The sequence below is a fragment of the Callorhinus ursinus genome, unplaced genomic scaffold (assembly GCF_003265705.2).
Source record: "Callorhinus ursinus isolate GAN/ISIS: 27379988/994484 unplaced genomic scaffold, GSC_fseal_2.0 scaffold124, whole genome shotgun sequence".
NCBI classification, from domain to species: domain Eukaryota; kingdom Metazoa; phylum Chordata; class Mammalia; order Carnivora; family Otariidae; genus Callorhinus; species Callorhinus ursinus.
Window position 1 is genome coordinate 204441 of NW_027397186.1, and position 24770 is coordinate 229210.

Here is a 24770-nt window from a genome sequence, read left to right on the forward strand (position 1 = left end):
TCCATGATTTATTCATTAAGGGAGAGCATCTGAAGCAGAACCTCAGTTTTTGGCTACCTTGCAAGAATTATTTTAGGAACACATAACAAGCTTCAGCACCAATGAGATGTGTGTCTTCTCTCTTAGTGCCATGGTGTCAGGTAGAAAGGCAGTGCTGTGAGAGGGGGTGCCATCATTCAGTGTTACCTTGGATTGGAGAGAGGAATCTCTAGCACATGGGAAGGGGGTCTTCTTCCCACTGCCTGGTTCTTTGCCAAGCCTCTCATGATTTAAAAGTCTTCCCTATTTATTTATTTTTCTCCCAAGAATAATAAATGCTTGTTATAAAATACATACATGTAAATGTATGTGTATGTGTATATATGTATACATACGTTTGTGTATATATACACACACGTATATATACACATACACGAAGTGTATGAAGTCAAAGGGAGAATCCCCCTCACACAACTCCCCGAGAAATAATGTTGCTGAGCGGTTTTGTGTCTCCTTGCACGCTTTCCTTCTATGCATATGCACATATAGATTTTTTTCAAAAGCTTTTTGCATAATTGGTGTTCTCTCAGACATATTATTCTGAACTTCTTTTATCTAAAATACATATTTTCAATATCTGTTTACATCAGTGTATATAGATCTACCTTTCTTTTTTAAAGATTGTATTTATTCATTTGAGAGAGAGAGACAGAGAGAGCACAAGCAGAGGGAGAGGCAGAGGGAAAGGGAGAAGCAGACTCCCTGCTGAGCAAGGAGCCAGATGTGGGGCTCGATCCCAGGACCCTGGAATCATGACCCAAGCCAAAGGCAGCCGCTTAACCGACTGAGCCACCCAGGCACCCAATCTACCTCTTTTTAACAGCTACATAATATTTCATTTCATGAGTGGCTGTATTAATAGGTAAGATTAGGTGTCAGAAACCATGAATGAGCTCCTTGCTACCAGGCTATGAGGTAGGTCTTTTCGTTATCCCTGGTTTACGGATGTAGGGATGTAAAGCTTGGGGGCTTGTCCAAACCTGTGCTGATAAGTAGTGGAGCCAGCATGCAAACCTGGGTGTCCTGGCTCAGAGCCCACATCCCTAACTGTCACGCTGTGCCGCCTCTCTTGACAATAGCCCACTCACCCGGTCCCCTGGTAATGACCACTTGAGTTGATGGCAAAGTTTTGCGATCGCAAACAATACTGCAGCAGATATCCTCATCCATTTCCGCAAGTATTTCTGTAGGATGGGTGCCTAGACTTCTCTAGTTTCTAGGTAGACTTTATTCGTTCATTAAAAAAAATATATATCTACTGAATTCTAAAGGCACAGGAGGAGCTCAGAGGTGAGACTAGGAGAATTGACCAGAATTTTACTTCTCAGATGTCCTAGGAAAGTCATTGAAATGTAGGGTTTGCCAGCTCGGTGATCCCCCCAGACCCCCAGACTCACTACATCCTCTTAATTGCTTGTGCCTTTGCCTGGGTGCGGCATGACTGAGTCAAGTGCTTGGGCTCCCCCCTGGTGGCCCATAGCCAAAAAAAAAAAAAAAAAAAAAAATCTCTGCTTGCTCTAGGGGTCAGTGACTACAGTGCCTCAGGGCCTGCGTTCTAGAAGTTCCAGAGGCAGAATAGTGTGAACAGTGAAGAACTTGTGTTCTGGGACACATCTGCCCCGGATACAAATCCCAGCTCCTCACCCCATAATTCACAATATCACTTTGAACCGGTTACTTACTGCCTCTGTTCTGCTGTGTTCCTATCCGCACGATGAAGAGAATAGCAACCCCTTCATGGGGTTGTCATGAAGATTAAGTGACTTGATTATGTAGACTGATTAATGATGAAAAACCTGGAATACAGTAAGTTTTCACTGTTATTATTTATTTGGCTGTGGAAAAGCCGCTGCACTAATCTTTACAGAAAACTGCTGAAGATGTCCACGGCATGTTAGTGAGGAGTGGGAAGGAAGGGAGGAAGTGCCTGTTAAAGAGCTAATATTGACAGGGTACAAAAGGATAGTCAGTAAAAACTGCATCTCTTGTGGGTGGCACAGGGCTTTTGTGAGTGTGGGTAATGATTCTATTTTTCAACCCAAGCAGTGACTATATGGGAATTTGCTTTATGATATTTCAGTATATTTTACACATCTGTTTTACGCACTCTTTGTTAAGTGTATTATATTTCTCAGTTTTAAAGAGAGAAAATCCCTAAAGAATGGAGGGAATTCTCCCACCTCTGTCTGGTAGTCACTTGGCTCCCTTCTCCGAAGCCAATCAATATTAACAGATTCTTTTGTATTCTTTTATTTTATCCCATGTAATTGTTTTGCATCGATAAGCACATACTTTCCTTTTGGTTTTACACAAATGTAAACTAACCACCTTATTTTTTCTTCTTTTCTTTTTACTTAAAATTATGTCCTAAGAGATACATAAAGTGTTCTTAATTACGTTTTTAACCGCTGTATAGAATTCCATTGTATGGATATACCAATATTTATTTATTTATTTAGAAAAAATTTTATTTATTTATTTGACACAGAGAGAGAGAGAGATGAGAGAGAGGGAACACAAGCAGGGGGAATGGGAGAGGGAGAAGCAGGCTTCCCACTGAGCAGGGAGCCCGAAGCGGGGCTCGATCCCAGGACCCTGGGATCATGACCTGAGCCAAAGGCAGACGCTTAACGACTGAGCCACCCAGGTGCCCCTATACCAGTATTTATTTAACTAGTCCCCTAGTAATGGAAATTTAGGTTGTTTACAATTTTTTTTTGCCCTTTCAAGGCTTGCTTCAAATGCTAACATTCTATATACATCACTTTACACAAATGCAAATAAATACATGTATCCAAAGTGTTTTTTTTCATGCCTTCTGGGATTTGTACGTACAAAGTTGAGGAACTGTACACTGACCTAGTTGGAGTTCAGTTCCATAAATCAGTCAGGAAACATTCACCGAGTGCCTGCTGTGTACTTGCCACCATCTTAAAAAAAATACGTGAGATAGAAATAAATATCAGATACAGACCTTGTCCTCCAATAGCCAATAATTTGGTTTTCATGTTAGAATTCTGGTATTTCCCAAATGTTTTAAAGCTTTTATCTCTGCCTAAGAGAAATAATGTCTCCCCCCCTGAATCTTTCTGGAAGGGCCTGTGTGTGGCTTTGAAAACCAGGAAGAACATTCCTAGTAGCAAAAAGCCACAGCTTTGGTATCAAGCAGGATCCCTAGGGGAAGGCACAGAAGAGCTAGCTCCACCCCGAAAGCATCCTTCGCACTACTCCATGTGTACAAATCTTCTCTCTCACCTTAGCTCAAAAGGATCTCTTCCATAAATACATCCTAAATCCCTCCAATTTAAGGCGAATGCTTCCTCTTCTGTGACCTCTCATGGCATGGTTTCTGTGTCCCACATAAGGTATGAATCATTTTTTCCCCTAAGTTATACTTCTTAAAAATATGTCTTATCTCCTACACTTGGCCATCTGGGGACTGAGATTCATCTCCAATTCCTCCCAGCCTCTGCAAATTAAAAGGAGGGATAGGAAGAGAATAGGGGGGAGGCTGGGTGGCTCAGTTGTTAAGCGTCTGCCTTTGGCTCAGGTCACGATCCCAGGGTCCTGGGATAGAGAGCCCCGCATCGGGCTCCTGCTCAGCGGGGGGGGGGGGGGGGAGGAAGAGAATCAGTATGTACAGGTGGTAATGTGGGACATCATGGAGATAAATAGAGAGGCAGAAGGAAGAATGTTTTTGTAGAACAAAGGACACTGGCCAGGAGTCAGGAGGCCCCAGCTCACCTGTGTCTCAGCATCTCCATCTCTCAAATAGGATCATAAATCTGGCTGGGCCAAACCTTACCAGGTTGCACTGAGGACCAAGAAACACAGTACAGCAGGCTCTACAAACACAGGGAATGCTAGTATTTTGATGTTTGACACCTCTTACACATTAATGTTTTATGGGGTAGCAAACCAAGGTCTAGAGAGGTGAAATGACTTGACGTCATAGTCAGTGGCAAAGCCTGAAAACAGCAGAGGATAATCAAGGTAGGACCAGAAGGAGTTTATGCCTTCTCTGCCTGCACTGGGATGAGAAGATCTGAATTCTCTGACTCCTGTGTTTGTTTTATTTTTGTTTTGTGAAGCATCAACCTGACATCAGGTCAGTAGAGGAATAAGAAGGAAGGAAGTTATAATTTGTAGAGAGGTGAACCTCGGAAGAGACAAAGAGATAGTTCATGAAAGAAGAAACACAACTGGTCGCTAAAAATGTAGGATTAAGCATCTTTAGTAATTAAGGAAACACAGAGAACTCCTCAAGATGCCATCTTCTCTTATAAAATTGGCAAAGATATTTTAAAAATAAGAATACTCACTGTCAGGGCAACTGGGTGGCTCAGTTGTTGGGCGTCTCGGCTCAGGTCATGATCCTGGGGTCCTGGGATCGAGCCCCGCATTGGGCTCTCTGCTCGGCAGGAAGCCTGCTTCTCCCTCTCCCACTCCCCCTGCTTGTGTTCCCTCTCTCGCTGTGTCTCTCTCTCTGTCAACTAAATAAATAAAATCTTAAAAAAATAAAAATAAAAATAAGAATACTCACTGTTGGCAAGTGTGTTGGGAAACTGGCACTCTCATACATTGCTGGTGTTAGTATAAAGTGATCTATTTTTTCTAGGGCAATTTAGAAGTATGCATCGCAAGCCTGAAATTGGTTCATACTCTTTGGTCCGGGAATTCTCCCTTCTAGGAAATTATCATAAGAAAAGAATCACAGATATGCACAAGGCTGTTCATTGCAGTGTGACTTACGTCTACTCGTTAAAATTATGGTATATCCATTCAACTGAGTAGTATACAACAATGATTACAGCTAACATTTATTGAGCAGTATGCTATTGCCAAACACTATGTTAAGTTGTTAAAACTCATTAATTTTAATAATTAGAATAATTCTTTGAAGGCAGTATCATTGTCATCTCCATTTTGCAGATGAGAACACTGATGCTCAGAGAGGTAAACTCATCCCAGGCCATACTGCTTTTAGGATGAACAGTGTGGGTCTGATTCTAGGTCTGTATGATACCAAAGCCCATGGCCTCAACCATAGTGCTCTATCACCTTTACAGCCATTAGAAATCATGTTTTAGAGGAATAGTTAGTGACATTCTAAAATGATCATGATATAAATGGCAAGTGAAAAAAGCACAATATAAAATGATATATATCATAGGATGACAATTGGAGATGTATGGATATATATTTTTTTCATGGAAAAACTACTGCAAGGCTTCACGCCTATTAGTAGTAGCTATTTCTGGGTGGTAGTATTATAGGTAATTTTAATTTTCATCCTTATGATTTTTTTGGGTTTTCCAGTTTTTCTATAAAGAACATGCATTACCGGGCGCCTGGGTGGCTCAGTTAAGCGTCTGCCTTCAGCTCGGGTCAGGATCTCAGGGTCCTGGGATTGAGTCCCGCATCGGGCTCCCTGCTCGGCAGGAAGCTTGCTTCTCCCTCTCCCACTGCCCCTGCTTGTGTTCCCTCTCTTGCTGTCTCTCTCTGTCAAATAAATAAATAAAATCTTAAAAAAAAGAACATGCATTACTTGTGTAATCAGCGAAAATAAAAATGTTAATATAAAAAGAGGTCTGAAGGCAAGCCTTTTGTAGCCTTCACGCTTATAACACACCTAGAGTGATACTTTGGTTTTTTATCTGAGTTACTAATTATTTTATGTTGGTGTCAGATAAGAGGGGAGGCCATCTGTTCAGCCATTCTTTGGAGAATCTCTTTGGGCATGAGGAGCTATGTAGCTGTGTAATCTCTTGAGACTTTGAGTACAAGAAAGTGTCCTTCAGACCATAAACTCTTGTATCTTTATGATCTGTAACAGTCCCCAGTCTTGAACCAAGGACCCCTGAGGAGGAGGGAAGGGCACTCAATGCAAGAAGTCCACAGATCTTTAAATGCATAAGTGTTTTTTCTCGCTCTGTAAGTACTGAAAGTACAGCTACTATTGTAGGTATGAGTGGGTGAAGTGCGATTCTTTCTTTTTATCTTAAGGGGCCCTTACACCTAAACTGTTGGGAACCACTGAAATAGAGACTAAAAATGGTGGCTCTTTAATCCTCAACATCAGGAGTCAAAGATGCTCACACTCCCTACTCTTTGGATCAGGGTTTGCATGCCCAACACTAAAAGATACCACTTTTAACAGTTGCAAGCATTGTCTTTGTTACTCATTCTCATCCCACTTGTGTACATCCACTAAACTGTTGACTGATTTGTACATCTAACTTTTTCACTCATGTCTTCCTTTTCTCAGCTCATCCAAAGCTGAATGTGTCTCAAGCATAGCTTACTATGGCACACTGCCCTCATCCCCTACCACACCAAATTTGTTCCTTCTCCTGTCTTCCGTCTCTTGCTGTTGGCAACATTATGCACCCAGCTCTCAAATTAGAAACTTTTCACTCCTCCACCTCCTTCACTCTTCACATTCAATTGATCACCGAGCTCCATGTATTTTACCTCTTCGGTAAGTATCTCATAAGCCGTGCTCTCTGCTCCCTCCTCACTGCAACTGCTTGCCAATTATAACAGCTTCTCAAGGGGTTCTTCCCCAGGGAGAATCACTCCACAAGGCAGCCAGAGGGCTCTTTCTAAAAGGCAAATCTGGTCGAGTCACCTTTCTGCTTAAAATCTTCAGTGCCTCCCTATTGTGTACGAAATAAAGCCCAGAATTCTCTGCTTATCATTCAAGGCATGACCCGATAGGGCCACAGCCAGCCTCGTCTACTGCTTCCCATGCCATACATTTCACTTTGTGCTCTTGGGAATTATTATTATTACCATTATTATTATTATTACTTTGTCTTATCTCCCCCGCCTAATGACAATCTTGATTTCTCTTTCATGGCTCACCTCAAGTGTATTTCGTCTAGGGAGACTTTTCCTGATATGACCGGGTAGAACTCACCTCATCTATCCCTTCACTCCATCCCATAAATACTTCTATTATTAAAGCAAGTAACACTTCATGGCTTGACTTTTCCCATGTCTATTCTTTCTATATGTGAACTCCTCGGGGGCAGGCACTGTGTCTTTTTCAACTCTGTGCCTCTTAAACTCTAGCCACGTGGCACTTACTGTGCTCTGAACATGCTATGCTTTTTTGGGTGACATCCATTTTTGCATAGGTAGGTTCCTCTGCTGGGAACACCCTTCTCCCTTCTTCCCCTTCTCTGCATAGGCAAACATCTACTTGTCCTTTGAGACTCATCTCAAACGCCATCTCTCTGAAATCTTTGCACATTCTCAGAGTTAGCTGTTCCTCTGTCTGTGCTCCCCTAGCCTTCTAGTCAAATCTCGATTATAACACTTGCCGCATAAGCATTTTATTATAGTTATGGGTTTATATGACTGCCTCCCCTCACCCTGATCTCCCCCACCCTCTTCTCTAGGCTGTGAGATCTCAGACAGCAAATAATTTTGGTGTCTCTAGCACAGAGCACAACAGATAAACAATAAATACTTCTTTGGTCAATGATTAAATAAAGTCCCTTATGGTACATGGTGGACTGGGAAAAAAACTACTGGGTAGACCAATAAGCTTTGAATACTTACTTACATAACCGGTCAAGGCACCGTTAGGTAAGTGTTGGGCTCATAGGCCTTTTCTGGGTCTTGACTCTGAATCTCTCCTCGTTACTTTTCCAGGTGCTTATGGTCAACGGTCGGTGCACTGCCCATTCTCACCCCCCATGAGCCTTGGTTCTGATGCAACCTATGGTCATGCAGGGATGCCCTTATACCCTCCCACGATGTCATGAATGGCGGGCAGCTGACCAGTTCCATCACAGCAGCAGCCTCCGAAGCACCTGCCCCCAGCCTCAGGTAAGAGGCTGAGAGCAAGACAAAGTCCTGTGGAGAAAGAGTGGACACAGGATCTGTGTGTGTTCTTGTGGGTGTCCATGCTTCCTAAGGCTCTGGAGCACTCTCTATATAGATGAAACCCTTTGGAGGGCATGGGACCTCCTTCTGGCTCATCCCTTGTCACTCATGAAGCCTTGTATAGGGGGCATAGGGCAAGGAAATGTGCTGGGCTGGGCAGGGCCCCCATGGCTGAGGGGGACTAGTTCCATGTTAATCTCCCAAGGGAGGTCCCAGAACAGTGACCCTTCAGGGTGTGACCTAGGACAAGGCAGGACCTTCCTTTGCTTTAGCTTCTTTATGGCATACTTTATATTCTGCACCTACAGAATATTCTCTCTCCTTCCATTGGCTCTTCCTCTCAAGTCTTTAGTCTTACAGCTCCTGGCTCAACCCCACTTCGAGTCCCTTGACCTTCATACCTGTCTCTCCTTTCCACTCTCCTCCCTAGGAGTAGAATGGTGGTGCTGTGTGTTCCTTCCTATGTATGTTGGTGGGTGGGTAAAGGAAGTATGAGAGGCAGTAATCCCAAGAAGATAGCCAGCCCCCTTTCCTGACAATGAGGGAGGTCCATGGGAAGTTAACTGGACAAGGGGGAGGCATAAACATGTTTTGGCTTGTCCTACAATGCTTTGGGGTCCAGAGACCATGAGGGTGTGAAAAAGTACTATGTCTCCTAGTATCTCACAGATGGGCTGTGGTGCTGAGTCACTGCTGGGGGTGCAGACAGCAGCAGAATATACAGGGAGGAGGAAGGGAGGGAGAACGGCAGCAGGGTTGGAGAATGTGGGTGCTGGGGAGTCCATTTCTGCAGAGAACAATGAGGGAAAGGTCTGGAGAGGCATAACAGCTAGGTCTTCCTGAGCTGTCTTCCCACATCTAACCAGAGAGAAATTGCTGCCTCTAACATATTCTCAAGCCAGTGTCAACTTAGCATCCCCCAGTGTACCCACCCCTTCCCCAGAGTGGGACTGACATAGGGTCAAGGGATGGAGAAGCCCGGGCCCTTCCAAAACGCTTGCCCTGCACATCATCCACCCCCCTCCAAGCTTCACCACCTCGGCAGAGGGACCTGAGGGCTTCATTTTGTGATTGAGAATGGTGAGACCAACCCTTCTCCTCTGCCACTGTTCAGTTTCTTCTCTTCCTTCCCAATAGCCCCGACTTTGTCTTAAAGTTTCAAGAGATCAGGAGAGAGCCCTCTGGGGATTGGGGTGAGAAAAAGACATCTTGGCCACAAAAGCCAGAAGTAGAAGGCCAGTGGTAGAGAATGGAAAATGTTGTTATTCATCAGTTGCCTATTGTGTGCCTGGCTCTGCTAGGGGGACTTGTGAATATAAGAGGGAACTAGGAGGGGAGAACAGGGTAATGGGGGTATAGTAAGGGAGCCAAATGGGGATTTGGGAAACTAAGAAGTCTGAAGGGAATGACAGCCTAATATGGGTGGAGCCCAGTTCATCATGGGCGCTTCTCTCAGAAACAAGAAAACTTGGTTGTCCCTGGGTCACAAGGAGCCATTTCGCACTCTGGGGCATTCCCAGTCTAGGGGACTCTGTGAGACTGGCTTGAGCTCAATTATCCCAGCATAAGCAAAGCTGTGACCCAGAGCTAGAGCCCCTCCCTGCTCTTGGCCTGCCTTCCCTTGCCATCCCCCATCCACCCAGAATGGCTCCACCCCAGATCCCCAGAAAGGGTCAGGCAGTTGCTCCAACTATTCCTGTAGGTGGGCCTCAGCATGGAAACAATGTGGAACTGTGGAAAGCCCAGAAGATTCTGTGGGAGATAAATGAGGATGGGAACAGAACCCTTTTTTGGTAAAAACGAAGTGTTTTCCCTTGGAGCTGAGGGGTGGGGGCCTAGCTAGGGAATCTTAACCTTTCCCCCAGGCAAGTCTGCTGGAGAAAGAGAAGAGGAGTCACTTCCAGGAGGGGCCCTGCCCTTCAGGCCTGTGGCCCAAGGCAGCACAAGCAGGGCACTGGATCCTCAGAGCTGCTGGGTTCCATTCTGCCCTCTCTCTTCCCTGCAGCGGTCCAAGGGGATGCCCATAGACCCATCTATTTCCCCCTAGCCTTAGAGTGCAGGGAGAGGTCTGGGGGTGGAAAATGACTCTCCCTCCTCTCAGCTCTTCCTCCCAAAGGCAGGGCAGAGCACCCCCTTGTTTCCACAGCGGGCTTAGATGAATCTTCTACGGTCCAACTTCTTGACCCTGCCTTCCCATGGCTCCGTCCCCAGGTGCGCCAACACCCATTCCTCACTGCCTCTGGGCACACACTTATTAGTTAAAGACAAGGCTTATTTCCAAGCCCATCCTCCTGCCAGGCTTTGGGTAAATAGTTTACCAGAGGTTTATCACCCAAGTGGGCTGATCTTTTCTTCTATCTCGGGGTGGGGGGGGCTGGAGGCAGTGAGTCTTTGGTGTCTTCTGTGGAAAGGGAGAACAGATCAAGAGAAACTACCCTGTGCATGCCCCTCCTCAGCACCATGGAATGCCCAGTCCCACTCCCGCCATCCTTGCCAGCCTGGGAGGGCCCTCCTGGCCCCGGTGTGGTGGGCCCAGTTGGGAGCGAGCTGGAATTCCCCAGGGACAAAGCTCTGATTCACCGGCTGAGCCCTCACAGAGCCGCCCCCTCCAGATTCCTGGGGGGTCAGTAAACAAACAGGGTGACAACTCCCGCCTCCTGACCTGGCTCAGCTCTGCTGGCCTCCCCTGAGGGAACCTGCTTAGAGCCTGTTGGGACTCTGCCTGTGGCTCACCAGACATTGATTCTGGACCCGAGCTGAGGGATCATCATGGAGCTGCCGAATCCTGCAATGGAGTCCCCAGGCAGCACAGGTAGGGTCAGCTCATGGGGACCCAGGGTGACTGAATTCAGAACTTTGCCCTTGAGCTGGGTTGCTCTCTCACTTCCCTTTCAGTATGTGGCTGTGAGCTGTGGTTTTAATGGAATGGTTGGTTTCCTAGATTGCCTGGAAGGTCTTGTGTGGGAAGGAAGTATGGTTTTGGGGGACAGGGAGACTAGAAGAGTCTCAGCCACCCCCAGAACCATGTTCTTTCTTCAAAAGGCAAGCAGGTAGATAGGCGGATGAGCAGGTGGGTTTCCCCAGGCTGGGATTGAGTGGCACAGGCTGAGATTTCCTCCCCCATACTTTCCTCCCCTCTATTCCCCTCTGCCCCTGGCTGGGCAGTCCTGGCACTGTGCTAGAGGTAGCTAGCTTCTTAAGGGCTATTTGGCACTACCCTCATTCCCCTAAACCTTATGATACCCTGCAGGGCGAGCAAGTGATAGGCTCTGAGCTTAAGGGCACAAGGCGAGCCTTTGGCAGACTCTATGGCTGGTCCTTTTAGCTGCTGACTCCGGTCAGAGTCCTTTGGAGATCAGGATCAAAAATGTGGCTTTAGCTCTTTCTCCGCCCATGGAAGCTGAACAGTGCTCTTTAGGACTATTTCTAGGCTTCCTGACTGGTGGAAAATGCAGGTGGGGGAAGAGGGAGAGGGAACACCAAGGAAGGCCTAGATTCATTTGGGAAGTCGGACATCTATTACCAGTAGCTCTCTCTGGCTGTTCTGCTCTCTCTCTCCCTGAATCTCTGAGGCAGCCCATCAGCTTTCTTTTCTAGCAGGTTGGGTAAACTGTGGGACACTGAAGCATGAGCCTACGGCTTACCTTGAATGCTGTGGTTGCCAGTGTTTGGGCTATTCTGAGCAGCTCTTATCTAAAGCAAGTACTTCCAGAATCCCATCCGGGCAGTAAGTAGTCTTGGCAGAACTTACAGTAATAAGAGTAATAATGATAATAGTGAGCAGTTCAAAGTCACTGACCTGGGCCAAGAGAGGACCTTGCAATGAACAGAGCCACGAAGTCTTCCTTTACTTCACCCCGCCCCCCCAACACACCCTGGGACAAGCCTTTCTCTCCCCCTGTTCACATTTGTCCCATCCTTGGCTTGGTGCAGACCAGGGTGTGACACACTCCGGGGATCGCAGGATGTCTGTGTTTCTGTCCAGGTTAGAGCTGCTGCTACCGCCCCTGTGCCTCCTCAGGATGGTGCTGGGGGTTCCTGCCTAAGCCCAAAGCTCTTCAACGGGTCTGTTGGTGCCGCTGGACCCCTAGAACCACCAGCCATGAATCTGTGTTGGAATGAAATCAAAAAGAAGTCTCACAACCTCCGGTAAGGCCTGGCCCCTAGAAACAGGAGCCTTAGGCGATTGGCTGGGACAGTGTTGGGCTCCTTTTGCTGCTGCAACTTGTCATTCTCCTCTCAGCCTGTGTGTCACCCTCTCGTCAGCCTCATCATCCACTTCTCCCTTTCCTTCTCTGGACTTTGGAAAGGACCCTGGGTCGGAAGTCAGGAGACTTAGATTTGAGCCTTGGGTTTTAAGTAGCTTGATTTTAAGTAGTTTTGTCACCTTGGATACATGGTTTGAGCTATCTGAATTTCACTTTTGTTTTTTGGTTTTTTTTAAGAAAAAAAAAAAAAAAAACAAGTGAAGGAACTGTCCTAACTACCTGACAGTGCTGTTGTGAGGATTCTTATAAGATAGGAAAATGCTTTCTGAACTTAAAAGCACTGATGTATAAATGAAGGCTATGACTACTCCCTCCTCCTCTTCCTCTCGTAATTGCCCTCCATCTCGGTAGATCTTATCTGCTCTCTTTCCTTCTACTCCCATCCATTGGTTATGAGCCCACCTATTCCTCCCCAAACTGAGGTCAAAGCAGTAAGAGCATGAAGGCGATTCCTATATCAGTTGTCCCTCTTCTCCCTACCCTTCTACATAACCTACCCCCCACACTTTTCCTCTCCACTCCTTATTATCAAAGCCCAAACTCCTGCCTGTTGGTAGGCTTTGGCTGGAATGAGGTGGCATAGAGAAGTTGAAAGAATGCAGGCTCTGGAGTAAATAAACCTGAGTTCAAATCATAGCTCTACCGGCGATTTAACTGTGTGACCTTGGGCAAATTACTTAACCTCCCTACTTCATAAGGTTGCTGCTCTGAGAATTAGTGGAAGCAGTCATTTAGGTAAGGGCTTAGCCCAGGTAGTAGGAAGGCAATGAACAGTTATTATTATCAGCTACAGGGAATGGGCTTGATGGCTGTACCTAGACTGGCCTCCAGCTTCCTGCCGCTTGGTCCTCAGCTCACGTTTCATTTGTGGAGGGAGGCATACTGAGATGATTATAGTGTGTGCATTTTTCTCCTTCCATATGTCAAATCTCTAGCCTATGGTGCTGTCATCTTTTGGGACCCTTGGGCTGCGTATGTTTGTGTGCGTCCTCACACATGTGAGTGCCCGCATTCAGTCACCTGACTTAGCCTTTCTACTTACTGTATCCTTTTCTGCTCAGAGGGCAGGCTCTGAGAAACCTCTGTTGATGAGTAATTTGGCATGATTTGAGTTCCTCCAGGGCAAGACGGCAACCAGACAGCTGTCCCCCCTAATGCCTTTGCTCAGTTTTCTCCCCTTCCCAGCCTGATGCTGGGCATGCAACCGAATTAACTGACATACACACTGATGCTTCCCACTCATGGACCTACCCATTGGTTTTTAGTACTGCACTCCATGTGAAGGTGCCTTGGGAACCTCTGTGGGTGAGGAGGAGGGAGGGCTCTGGGCCTCCTCCCACTTCAACCAGAGCAGCTCCTCTTTAATCTGTTTTATGCATTAAAGTAACACATAAGTATTTGGGGGAAAAGATGTTTTGCCACTTAAAAAAAAAAAAGAAGATTGAAAATCACTGGTCTTACGCCTTGTGTGCAGTGCTCGCCTAGAGGCCTTCTCAGACCACAGTGGAAAGCTTCAGCTCCCTCTTCAAGAGATTATTGACTGGCTCAGCCAAAAAGATGAAGAATTGTCAGCTCAGCTGCCCTTGCAAGGGGACGTGGCCCTGGTGCAACAGGAGAAGGAGACACATGCGGTAGGTTTGAGTTACGAGGCTGCCGTGTGTAGCCTCTCAGCTGGGAAGGGATCTTTTTTGCCGGATTCTGACAGATGGGCACCTAGCCTCTGCTTAGGCACCTGAAGTAACAGAAGGCTGGATCCAGTTTTACTGGGTTTTGGATAAAAATCCACCAGAGTAAGTCAAACCTTTTCTCCTTAGCCCTTTCGTCAGAAATTGGCCTCCCTTTAAAATCCTGCCCCGATTTTCAGTGGGAACGTGGGAAAATGAACAAAATATAATAAGTGAAAAAAGCATAAACATAGGATACAGAGCTATATCCAGGTGGATCTCAATTGTACAAAAATCTACATAGATGTGTGTGCACATATACACATATACAAAAACATAAGAAGGAACTATATCAATAAGTTCACAATGGTTAATGCTAGGTGATGAAATTACAGTTCTTTTTAATTTTCTTCTTCATACTTTTCTGAAATTTCTAAGATTTCTGTGACATATATTACCTCTTATAATCAGAAACTAGCAACAGATATTTCTTAAGAATGAATACAGACGGGCTCCTTGCTCAGTGAGGAGCCTGCTTCTCCCTCTCCCTCTACTGCTCCCCCTGCTTGTGTGCTCTCTCTCTCTCTCTGACAAATAAATAAATAAAAATCTTTGAAAAAAAAATGAATACAGAATGCACTAGAAGAAATACTTATGTGATACAACAGAGGTGTAACTAAGGGGACAATGGCAACCATATCGCAATATAAATGTGTCAAATCAATATGTTGTATACCTTAAATTTATACAATCGTATATTCAATTATATCTCAATTTAAAAGGTGGATACAGAACAGAATACAGTACAGCAAGAAAATAAACTATAACTCCATGCCACAGCATAGATGACTCTTAAAAACAGTATGTTTAGGGGCGCCTGGGTGGCTCAGTCGTTAAGCGTCTGCCTTCGGCTCAGGTCATGATTCCGGGCTCCTGGGATCGAGCCCCGCATCGGGCTCCCTGCTCAGCGGGAAGCCTGCATCTCCCTTTCCCACTCCCCCGGCTTGTGTCCCTCTCTCCCTGTGTCTCTCTCTGTCAAATAAATAAATAAAATCTTTAAACAAACAAACAAAAGTATGTTTAGTGAAAAAAAGCCCAATACAAAAAGAGTACTGTAATGTATAATATCATTTATATGAATTTTAAAATGGACGAAACTAATCAGTGGTATTACAAGTCAGGACAGTGGTTACCTAAAGGGGAAGGATGAGATAGTGACCAGAAGGGGTCATTGAGTGTGCCTTCTGGGATGCTGGTAGAGTTCTGTTTCTTGATCTCAGTACTGATTACAGATATGGAATCACTTTATGGAAATTCCCCAAGCTGTACGCTTTTGATTTGTGTACTTTTCTCTATATTTCAACAAAAAATTTAATTAAAATTATAATATAGGGGCGCCTGGGTGGCTCAGTCGGTTAAGTGTGTGCCTTCAGCTCATGTCATGATCCTGGGGTCCTGGGATTGAGCCCCATGTCGGGCTCCCTACTCAGCAGGCAGTCTGCTACTCCCTCTCCCTCTGCGCCCCCCCTGCTTGTGCTCTCTCTCTCTGTCAAACAAATAAATAAAATCTTTAAAAAAATTATGATATAAATCCTGCTTATCTGGTTTTGACTTCTCTAAGCCCCTTACGGGGGACTTTCTGGGTCTTCCAGAGAACCAAGATTCCCACCCCAAATGTCCACATTTCTCTCTACCTTGTGGCATAAACAGACCCATTTCATACTAAATAGACCTCCCAGTGTCAGAGTCATTCTTCTGGCTATAGGGAGGACTACACCCCTTTCTGTTTGGGTAGCCCAAAGATACGTGATAATGCTTAAGGATCAAGTTGCACTGAAGAGAAGAAAGGTGGTCAATTGCAGAGTGGAATTTAAAGCAATTGAAAGATTTTACTTCCCTGCTGATCATGTTGCTAAACTTCATAGGCCTTTATGGAAGATGTCAAGTCTCGGGGGCCCTATATCTACTCTGTGCTGGAGTCAGCTCAGGCCTTCCTGTCCCAGCACCCATTTGAGGAATTAGAGGAACCTCGTTCTGAGAGCAAAGGTGGGTGGTCTTCCTCTCTTTTGCCTTCTTCTTAGCTATGAACTGCTAAACACCTTTCTGCCTTCCCCAAACTCATTTTCTCTGTTATCTAGGAGGCTAATTTTCTCTTAGGGGTCCAAAGTTGGGAAGGAGCAAGATTCACATTGCAGGAAACAGCAAAGAGAACAGAACCTGGAGTAGGGGAGGGCCACACCAACGTGTGGCCCAAAGCTGTATGTGGCTCTGTGGAGCATCATGAGTGGCCTTCTAATGAGACATAAAAAGGAAAAAACACAAAAGGCTCGAACACATTGAGCTGACTCAGTGAATAAAAGTAGTAGTAGTATGTCCTTTAAAAACATACTGCTTCATTCCAACATAGACATGCAGTGATGTTCTGATCAAAAAAAAAAAAATCTTTCTAAAATCTAAAAAGCTAAGTGATGACATTTCAGGAGAAAAATTTATCATAGGTCTTTGCTACTGACCCTGGTGACTTCTGGTCCCTTTCCTCAGTAGAGTAGGCCACTCTAGGTCTAGGTTCAAATAAGGTAGCAGTGGGTGATTCATGGTGATTCGGTCTGAGTGGTAGCTCAGCAGGTCCTCTCCTCCAGGAAGTCCTTGCCTTTCAAGACTGGCTATGAATAGCCTGGAAGGACCCTTTTTTTAATTGAGCCCTTTGGTAAAGCTGTTGACTCACTCAGTTTACTTTCAGCCCCTCAGTAGGAGGCCAGTAGTCAATTTACTGCCCAGTGGGCCTCAGATAGGACCAGCCTGGAGTTTTGGGGGTCTGAATCTACTCCTGAGGGGAAATCTGGGGGGGGGGGGAAGAAACCCCCAATTTAGGTGCCTTGGTGGAAAAGCTAGGCAAGTTATGCTAACCTCTCCTGGGCAGAAAATGCCTCCTTCCTTTGGATGGAAGTGGGCAGCAGACACTAATGCAAAATAGTGCTCTAGAGTCAAGGGAATAGGACTCTGGATGATTTACCTCATGGCACCTCTTAAAATATTTTACCTTGCCCATTTTTTGAGAATATGAGGAAATCCTCATAGTAGGGCAAAAGTAATAATATGGTCTCTTGACTGTGGTGGGGGATCCATGAACCTACACATGTGATAAATCACATAGTGCTAAACACACACACACACACACACACACACACACACACACACACACACACACACACATTTTACAAAGGTCTATCTTTGTCCCTGTCTTTCCCTGGGCTGCCCCTGCCAGGTTGGCCTGACCTGGCTTCCTGCTTGCTCTTACAGATACCTCTCCCAGACAGCGGATCCAGAACCTTAGCCGCTTTGTGTGGAAGCAGGCAACAGTGGCCAGTGAACTATGGGAGAAGCTGACAGCCCGCTGTGTGGACCAGCACCGCCATATTGAGCGCACTCTGGAGCAGCTGTTGGAGATCCAAGGCGCAATGGAGGAATTAAGCAATACTCTGACCCAGGCTGAGGGAGTCCGAGCCACATGGGAGCCCATTGGGGATCTCTTCATTGATTCACTCCCTGAGCACATCCAGGCTCTTAAGGTATGCAGGCCCCTAACCTGGCTACGGCCCACCCTGAGACCTGACACTTCTCCCAGTCCCTGCTACTGAAGCGTCACTGTTGGCCTAGACTGCAACTGAGCCTTTCCCAGTTTATGTGCTGGCTTTGGCGGCTGGTTTAGCTGGAGTCTCCTCTGTCTTCCCACAGTCTTCTCTTCCCCTGGTGTTTTCTGAGAGTGGGAAAGGAAGAGAATAAGGACAGTGGCCCCCCACACCTGAATCCAAATGGCCTAATAGCAAGCACCTGGGTCGTGCTGTTGGTCGTGAGGAGGGAGGATTTGAGGTGAATGACTAATGGTTCCTCTTTCCCACTCTCTGTTTGCTGTGGGACTTGGGTTCTGGTTCTGTAGCTGTTCAAAGAAGAATTCTCCCCCATGAAAGATGGAGTGAAATTGGTGAATGATCTGGCCCACCAACTTGCCATTTCTGATGTACACTTGTCAATGGAGAATTCCCGAGCCCTGGAGCAGATCAATGTCCGGTGGAAACAGCTACAGGTAGAAGAGAAGCCTGGAGTGAGCCATAGGGAAGAGCTTTGATATAACTAGGCTTGGGGGAAATCTTCTTCAGGCCAAAAGAAAGTGAAGGGGCATTAAAGTGGGACCTACATGGGAAAAGAATAGTAGAGAATTTCAGGCCAGGGAACAGTCTTCTCAACCTCTAAGCTGCAGGGAGTAATTGAAAAATGAAGATCTGAGAGAGACTTGTCTAAATGTAGGCATTCAGGGTGGACAGGGGCAGATGAAGGGTGACTATGGCCTGGAATTAAGGATGCTTTTCTCTGACCCTTGGGAGTGATGTGGAAGGGGTAGGAGTTGGGCAGCCGTGGGAGGAGCTAGCCTGTAAAAGACTTCACAAAGATTTCCAGAGGTGCCTGGAAATTCCACACTAAATATCTGGAATGAATTCACTGACTTTCTGCCTCTTTCCACAGGTGTCAGTTGGCGAGAGGCTTAAGCAGCTCCAGGATGCCCACCGCGACTTTGGGCCTGGGTCACAGCACTTCCTGTCCTGTACGTGAGACAAACTAGACTTCACTTAGCAGAACCTCAGATACCTTCCAAGAGAGTCTACTCTCATCCCTTGGGTACCTGGTGGGAGCCCAGGATATCGTGGCATCCAAGAAGCAGTAAGGATAAAGCAGCGTAGTTTAGAGGTTGAAAGGACAGGCTCTCACGTCAGAGAGGCCAGGGTCTGAGTTACTGCTCCTTGACTTCATAGCTGGGCAAGCTTGAAAAAAATAGCTTAACCTTTCTGGCCATCAATCTTCCCCATATGTAAAAAGAGGAGAAAATATTACCTAACTCATAGGGTTATGGGAGTCAAATATCTTCATTTTTTCAACGTTGATTGAGGACCTGATGTGGGCCCACGTAGTGTTTCAGGCACTGGAGCCGCCTCAATGAATGAAACAGACAAAAGTCTTTAGCCTTGCAGAGCTTATCCACTAGTAGGGGAAGCCAGAACGTAAACAAATAAGTACAATATATGTAAGGTAAACTGGTGACCAGTGCTGTGGTAGAAGGGAAAGCAGGGAAAGCATGAAAAGGCAGTGCTGGACTCGATGAGGGAGGCATTGCAATTTTTAATAGGATGATCAGGAAAGACCTCACTGAGAGCAGGGCAATTGAGTAGCACCCTCAAGGAGATGAGGCCATGAGCCCCGTGGATAGCTGAGGCCAAAGCACACCAGGCAGAGGGAACAGCAGGTTCTAGGGGTTTGGGCAGAAAGATGACATGATCTGACAGAGTCAGAGTGTTGGGGGCCAAGAGCGGGAGCAGGAAGACCTGTTAGGGAGCATATTGTAATCATCCAGGTGAGGGATTATGGTGATCCAAGTCGGGGTGGCGGCAGTGGAGATGGTGAGAACGTCCGGATATGAAAATCAACTATGTACACAAAGCACTTAGCAGAGTCTCTGGCTCATAGTAGGAACTCAATAAACATTGATGGCGGGTAGAACTCTTGCTCTTATGATCACTGGCATGCAGCTGTACCTCCCGTGGGCTCTTATACCCAGGGAAACTGCGGTGAAGAGGTTGGCCAAGTCACAAAGCCTCTCCTCAAACATCTGGAAGATAGAGACATGGAGCAGAGAAGGGCACCCTTTTCCAGAATTCCTCACCAGAGAGAAATGGGCAATACCATTCCCCATTGCCCCACAGGACCGAGAAGCTTGACCTTGTTGGGGAAGGGGTTTGAGGGTCCCCTTTGTATCCACAACAGCTGAATGGGTAGAAATGGCAGACTGCTCAGGGAAAAGCTCGTCAGGGTGGCTGAAACAAGAGGGTATCAGTGACAATTTCTTCTTCCCTTGCCCTAACCTCAGGGAGAGAAGTGCATTCATCATTTTTTGTCCCACCTTCAAGGGCTGTTAAGAGCTGGCAGTGCGAGTCAGGAATCCCCTTTTGGGCTTGACTGCCTGCTCAGGAGGATAGAGCAGGGGAGTCCCCGGGGATCTGAAGAACATGAGTGGCCAACTTCTTTCTCTTTCTTTTCTCTTTTACCAGCCTCTGTGCAGGTTCCCTGGGAAAGAGCAATTTCACCCAATAAAGTTCCTTACTACATCAAGTGAGTGACCATCTGAATTAGAAGTGGGTCATTCACCTGCCCACCCCACCCCCCCTTTGCCGGTCTTTTTTTTTTTTTCTCCCCGTCCCTCCTTATCTGTTGGGATTCCTCCATCCAGTCAAGTTTTTCCTCCTACTCATCTCAAGAGCTCAAGATTCTACCTGGGTAAAGGTGAACACTTGTGCTTTGGGATCTTCATGGTTCACCCTGGGATCCTGAAGCTCCTTGCATCCAACCTATCACTGAGTGATGCACACATGTGTGTGGGGGCATGGGGGGTGGCATGGACCCTGGTATCATTGATGCTTCTGTTTGTAGCCACCAGGCTCAGACCACTTGCTGGGACCATCCCAAGATGACGGAGTTATACCAAACCCTGGGTAAGAATTCGTGATTCCTGTATAGGGTGGAGATCTATACAGCTGCCTTTTTCCTATAAGAACAGAAGGGAGGGGCACCTGGGTGGCTCAGTCACTGGGCGTCTGCCTTCGGCTCAGGTCATGATCCCAGGGTCCTGGGATCGAGCCCCGCGTCGGGCTCTCAGCTCAGTGGAAAGCCTGCTTCTCCCTCTCCCACTCCCCCTGCTTGTGTTCCCTCTCTTGCTGTGTCTCTCTCTGTCAAAAAATAAATAAAAAATCTTAAAAAAAAAAACAAAACAGAAGGGAATTCCATTCAACAAGCAGGTGGGGGCAGAAGTGAGTGCCTTCTCATTTCTTCAGCAGCCTTCCTTCCTTTCCCCTCTGCAGCGCCTCCTCCCCCAACTGGAGGCTCCACATTCCTCCTGGACCATTTTACCATCACATTAGGGACTTAAGCTTAGAGATGTGAACCAGCTCTGCTTTGAAGGACACTGTCCAGGCTATGAGTGTGACTTTCATGTGCCTTAGTGTTGGCTACTAAGAGAGAGTCACCATTAGGTTGCAAATATTGTCCATGTTGATGCGTGTGAATATTGTTCATTCATTCTCCCTGCCATAGAGTGTTCCATTATATATACCACAGTTTCTTCATCCAGTCTACTGTTGATGGACTTTTGGGTTGTTTATCATTTGGAACTCATAAAGGACAGTGCTGCTAAAGAGCTCTTGAAAGACACGTTCTGTGCATGTCTTTCAGTCTACAGGTCTAACATCATTTCAGTGCATCGTGAATAGACTAGGAGATTTGAAAGTGCAACAGATCCTTAGCAAGAGTCCTATTTGCTCGGAATTTGTTATGTTTTTACTTTACCAAATCTAGCAAGGCACTGTTTCCTGAAATGTTTCGTTCAGTTATTTATACATGCACACATGGGTGTCCATATTGGACTGTGATGCCAAATGAATTTCTTACCATGCATCTTAGTCAATAAATGTTTGAAAATCACTGCTGTAGGAATACACAGCCAGTCGGTTGCAGGATATGTGACTGTTCAATTTTACGAGGTAATGCCAAGTTGTTTTCTGAGGTGATTGTATCAGTTCATGCTTCCACCAGCCCTCCTCATTTATCCACGTCTTTTCTGACACCTGCTATTGTCAGACTTTTATCTCTTGCCAAGCTGGTGGGTGTGATACAGTATCTTGTGGTGGTTTTAATGTGCATTTCCCCTATCTGAGTGTGGCTCTTTCCATCCTTTGCAGCCGATCTGAACAACATTAAGTTCTCAGCTTACCGCACTGCAATGAAGCTACGCAGAGTCCAGAAGGCACTGCGTTGTAAGTTCCCCCTCACGTCTCTCCATGGCTTTCACCCCTACTCCCACTCTTCCTCATCTGTTGGCTGTTCTCCATTTTTATCCCACCTCAGGCCAAGGGTGTTGATTGGCTTGGTGGGAATTCTCCAAATGCTGGGAAATGCTGGCTGTGGGTACCTGCTCTTTCCAGGTGCCCCTGATGGCTCCAAACCTTGGGCTGGGATACTTCTAGCCACAAAACAGTTGCTTGACTCTCCATGTTGGGCAGGGAAGGGACAAGGAAGAGGAGGATTATGGTTATTTTGGAAACAAGTCTGGGGTTTGGGGGCAATGGAAGGCACCTGGAAATGGGACTTGACCCCTTAGGAGTTCATACAACAAAGGAGGTGAATTTACTCACCTCCTACCATCTTCTTGAAACTGATATCAAAGAACGTAGGGGTATATACACAATTTGGGTTAATTTAGGGGGCCTTTCGCTGCCATCCCCCTCTTTGGGATAAGGGTCTTGGTGAAGGGCAATCTTGTATCCTACTTACAAATGGTGGGTCTGGAGATGGAGTCAAATTTGGTGATGCTGGCGGGTTAACTCCTTGACTAGTCTTGGAGTTCTACTTTTGGCTATCCTTTCCCCCTGTCTCTTTTCCTTCCCAGTGGACCTGGTAACTTTAACCACAGCCCTGGAGATCTTCAATGAGCATGATCTGCAGGCCAGTGAGCATGTGATGGACGTGGTAGAGGTCATTCACTGCCTGACGGCCTTATATGAACGGCTGGAGGAGGAAAGAGGCATCCTGGTCAACGTGCCACTCTGTGTGGACATGAGCCTCAACTGGCTCCTCAATGTTTTTGATAGGTAAGGGCTTGTACCCCTGGAAGCCTCCAGGATGAAATCCAATGGGACATTGGAAGTGGGCATGGTGAGAAGGGCTTGCTCCCACAGTGGACTCAGACTTAGCTTAGCTTGGGGCATGGTTGGCACAGAGCCCTGCTGGGATCAACTCTGTGAGGGGAATTAATGCCAAGATGTTAACTCATTCCGTATAGTCATGTTCTCAGTCTCTTCTTTTAAACCTAGTGGTCGCAGTGGGAAGATGCGGGCATTGTCCTTTAAGACCGGCATTGCATGCCTGTGTGGCACGGAAGTGAAGGAAAAATTGCAGTGTGAGTACAGATCCAAAGTCTGGAGTGGAGTTGGGTGGAGGGAGAGGTGTAGTGGGAGGAGGAAAGGTGGAAATAAGCAGAAGGTAGGTCTTATGACTACTGAGCAGAGCACAACTCGGGCTACATTATAATGGTGGTCCAGGCTATGCAAAGAACGCACAACAGCCAAAGGCTAAGATGGGTCTAAGGCCTGTTACTATTTCCAGTGTCACTCCACGGGGGTTGGCTTCTTCTGATCTAATGTAATTAATTGACCAAGTTCTGAGTTGGCATCCTGGGGTATCCAAGGGTCCAACTTCCTAATGCCCTTCCCCTGTGGCCTATCGGACTTAGCCGTCTCCCAGTCTGGGGCTCAAGCCATGTCACACATTCTACTGGAGACTTCCCATGTGATTGCACGGGGCGGGCGGGGGGCGCACACTAATCCCTATTGGGATTATTATTGGGAGGTGAATAGTAGGTACGTCTGTAGTTTTTAACCTCTCTGGTTTCTAGTACCTTTGCTTTTCCCTCCATCTTCCATCTTCTCTACAGCATTTTGTGCTTTTCTGTGCTAAGTGCAGTGAGTACAAGGTGCAAGTAGACATGGTCCCTGCTCAAGTTGTTGACAGTCCAGTGGTGGTGACAGAAGTCCACAGAAGGCATTTTTGAAAGTGCTAATTAGAATAATCTGAATGGCAAAGGGTATGTGCTATATCAGATCACAGAAGAGGGATGACAGGGGTCTGGGAAAGCTTTGCAGGGAAGGAGACAGAGCAAAGCAAGTTCATAGCAATGATATTATTGATTTCTCCCAACATCACTTTGAGAAGGACTGGACAGTGATTATTTCTCCTCAGTTTACAAGTAAGGGAACTGCAGCAGAGAGAGGTTTCTCACTTACCCAAGGTCCTCCAAGCTAGTCAGTAATGGACCCAGAACTAAAACTCGGGCCATCTGCCTTCTACTTCTGAGTATTTTCTAAGACATAGGCGATGTATGAGACAGACAAGGACCTTTGAAGGAGCTTTTCTAAGGTTGGGGTAGGATGGGGGTAGTTTGCACAGGGCAGATAGAGCCCCGATTCAAATATAAGTACCATAGTCTATTCCACAATCACTTAGAGCTAATTCTTAGATGATCATCTCCTCTCTGCCGATTATCCGTGCCGGTGTTTCTTTCCATTTGAGTGGAGAGTTGAGAGCTTACTGCAATGTCAGGCTTCGTGAGCTACATGAGTAGGAGGGGACTCATGTTCAGGCACCCCTAAACCCCACGCCCCTTCATCTTGCTTCTTGAGTCTGTTTTCCCGGCAGTGTCATATCTGTGTCTGGCATTGGTCTCACATGCAGCCGGCTCTCTGTCTACATCTCTCTCTCTCCCTCTGTTTCTGATGTACCCTCTCTCTCTCTCTCTCTTTGTGTCTTTTTTTCTCTGAACTCAGAGAATGCTCTTTTTAGAACTCATGGGCTTCTAGAAGGTCAGGGATGGACCTTTAAGTATTCCAGTTTCAAAAGTCATTAGCTAAGTCGATGTGCTCTTTCCCTGTCTTCCTTTTCTGCTCCTTCTCCTTACACCATTCTCTGGCCATTCCTGTTTCGGGGTGGGCCATGACTTATGGTGTGGCCCGCAGACCTCTTCAGCCAAGTAGCCAACTCAGGCAGCCAGTGTGACCAGCGCCACCTCGGCGTCCTGCTTCATGAGGCCATTCAGGTGCCTCGGCAGCTGGGGGAAGTGGCAGCCTTTGGGGGCAGCAATGTGGAGCCCAGTGTCCGTAGTTGCTTCCGTTTTGTGAGTATGAAACTGGGGAGGGATGATGAGAGGGAGGGTGGGAGGAAGGGAGGGAAAACTAAGAGCGAGGTTTCGGATCTGAACTACTCAGATGTAAGGGAGTTTGCTCAGATGGAATAACAAAGCAGAAGGTTC

The 24770-nt window shown here is 46.5% G+C and overlaps 1 protein-coding gene across 5 annotated transcripts in view; it reads left to right on the forward strand.

The window, feature by feature from the left end:
- Window positions 1-24770, forward strand: part of DRP2 (dystrophin related protein 2) — a 40041-nt gene that overhangs the window by 3893 nt on the left and 11378 nt on the right. For 3 of the 5 annotated variants that reach the window (XM_073889937.1, XM_025874667.2, XM_073889938.1), the window contains 13 exons: window positions 7702-7878; window positions 11921-12084; window positions 13678-13834; window positions 15793-15913; window positions 17168-17436; window positions 17805-17951; window positions 18389-18467; window positions 19966-20026; window positions 20345-20406; window positions 21649-21723; window positions 22356-22557; window positions 22780-22865; window positions 24478-24635. In XM_073889937.1, coding sequence (XP_073746038.1) covers window positions 7762-7878; window positions 11921-12084; window positions 13678-13834; window positions 15793-15913; window positions 17168-17436; window positions 17805-17951; window positions 18389-18467; window positions 19966-20026; window positions 20345-20406; window positions 21649-21723; window positions 22356-22557; window positions 22780-22865; window positions 24478-24635 — 1698 coding nt within the window. In that variant the 5' untranslated portion in view covers window positions 7702-7761. The remainder of the gene's footprint in view (window positions 1-7701; window positions 7879-11920; window positions 12085-13677; window positions 13835-15792; window positions 15914-17167; window positions 17437-17804; window positions 17952-18388; window positions 18468-19965; window positions 20027-20344; window positions 20407-21648; window positions 21724-22355; window positions 22558-22779; window positions 22866-24477; window positions 24636-24770) is intronic. The other 2 variants (XM_073889939.1, XM_073889940.1) reach the window with 2 other exon arrangements.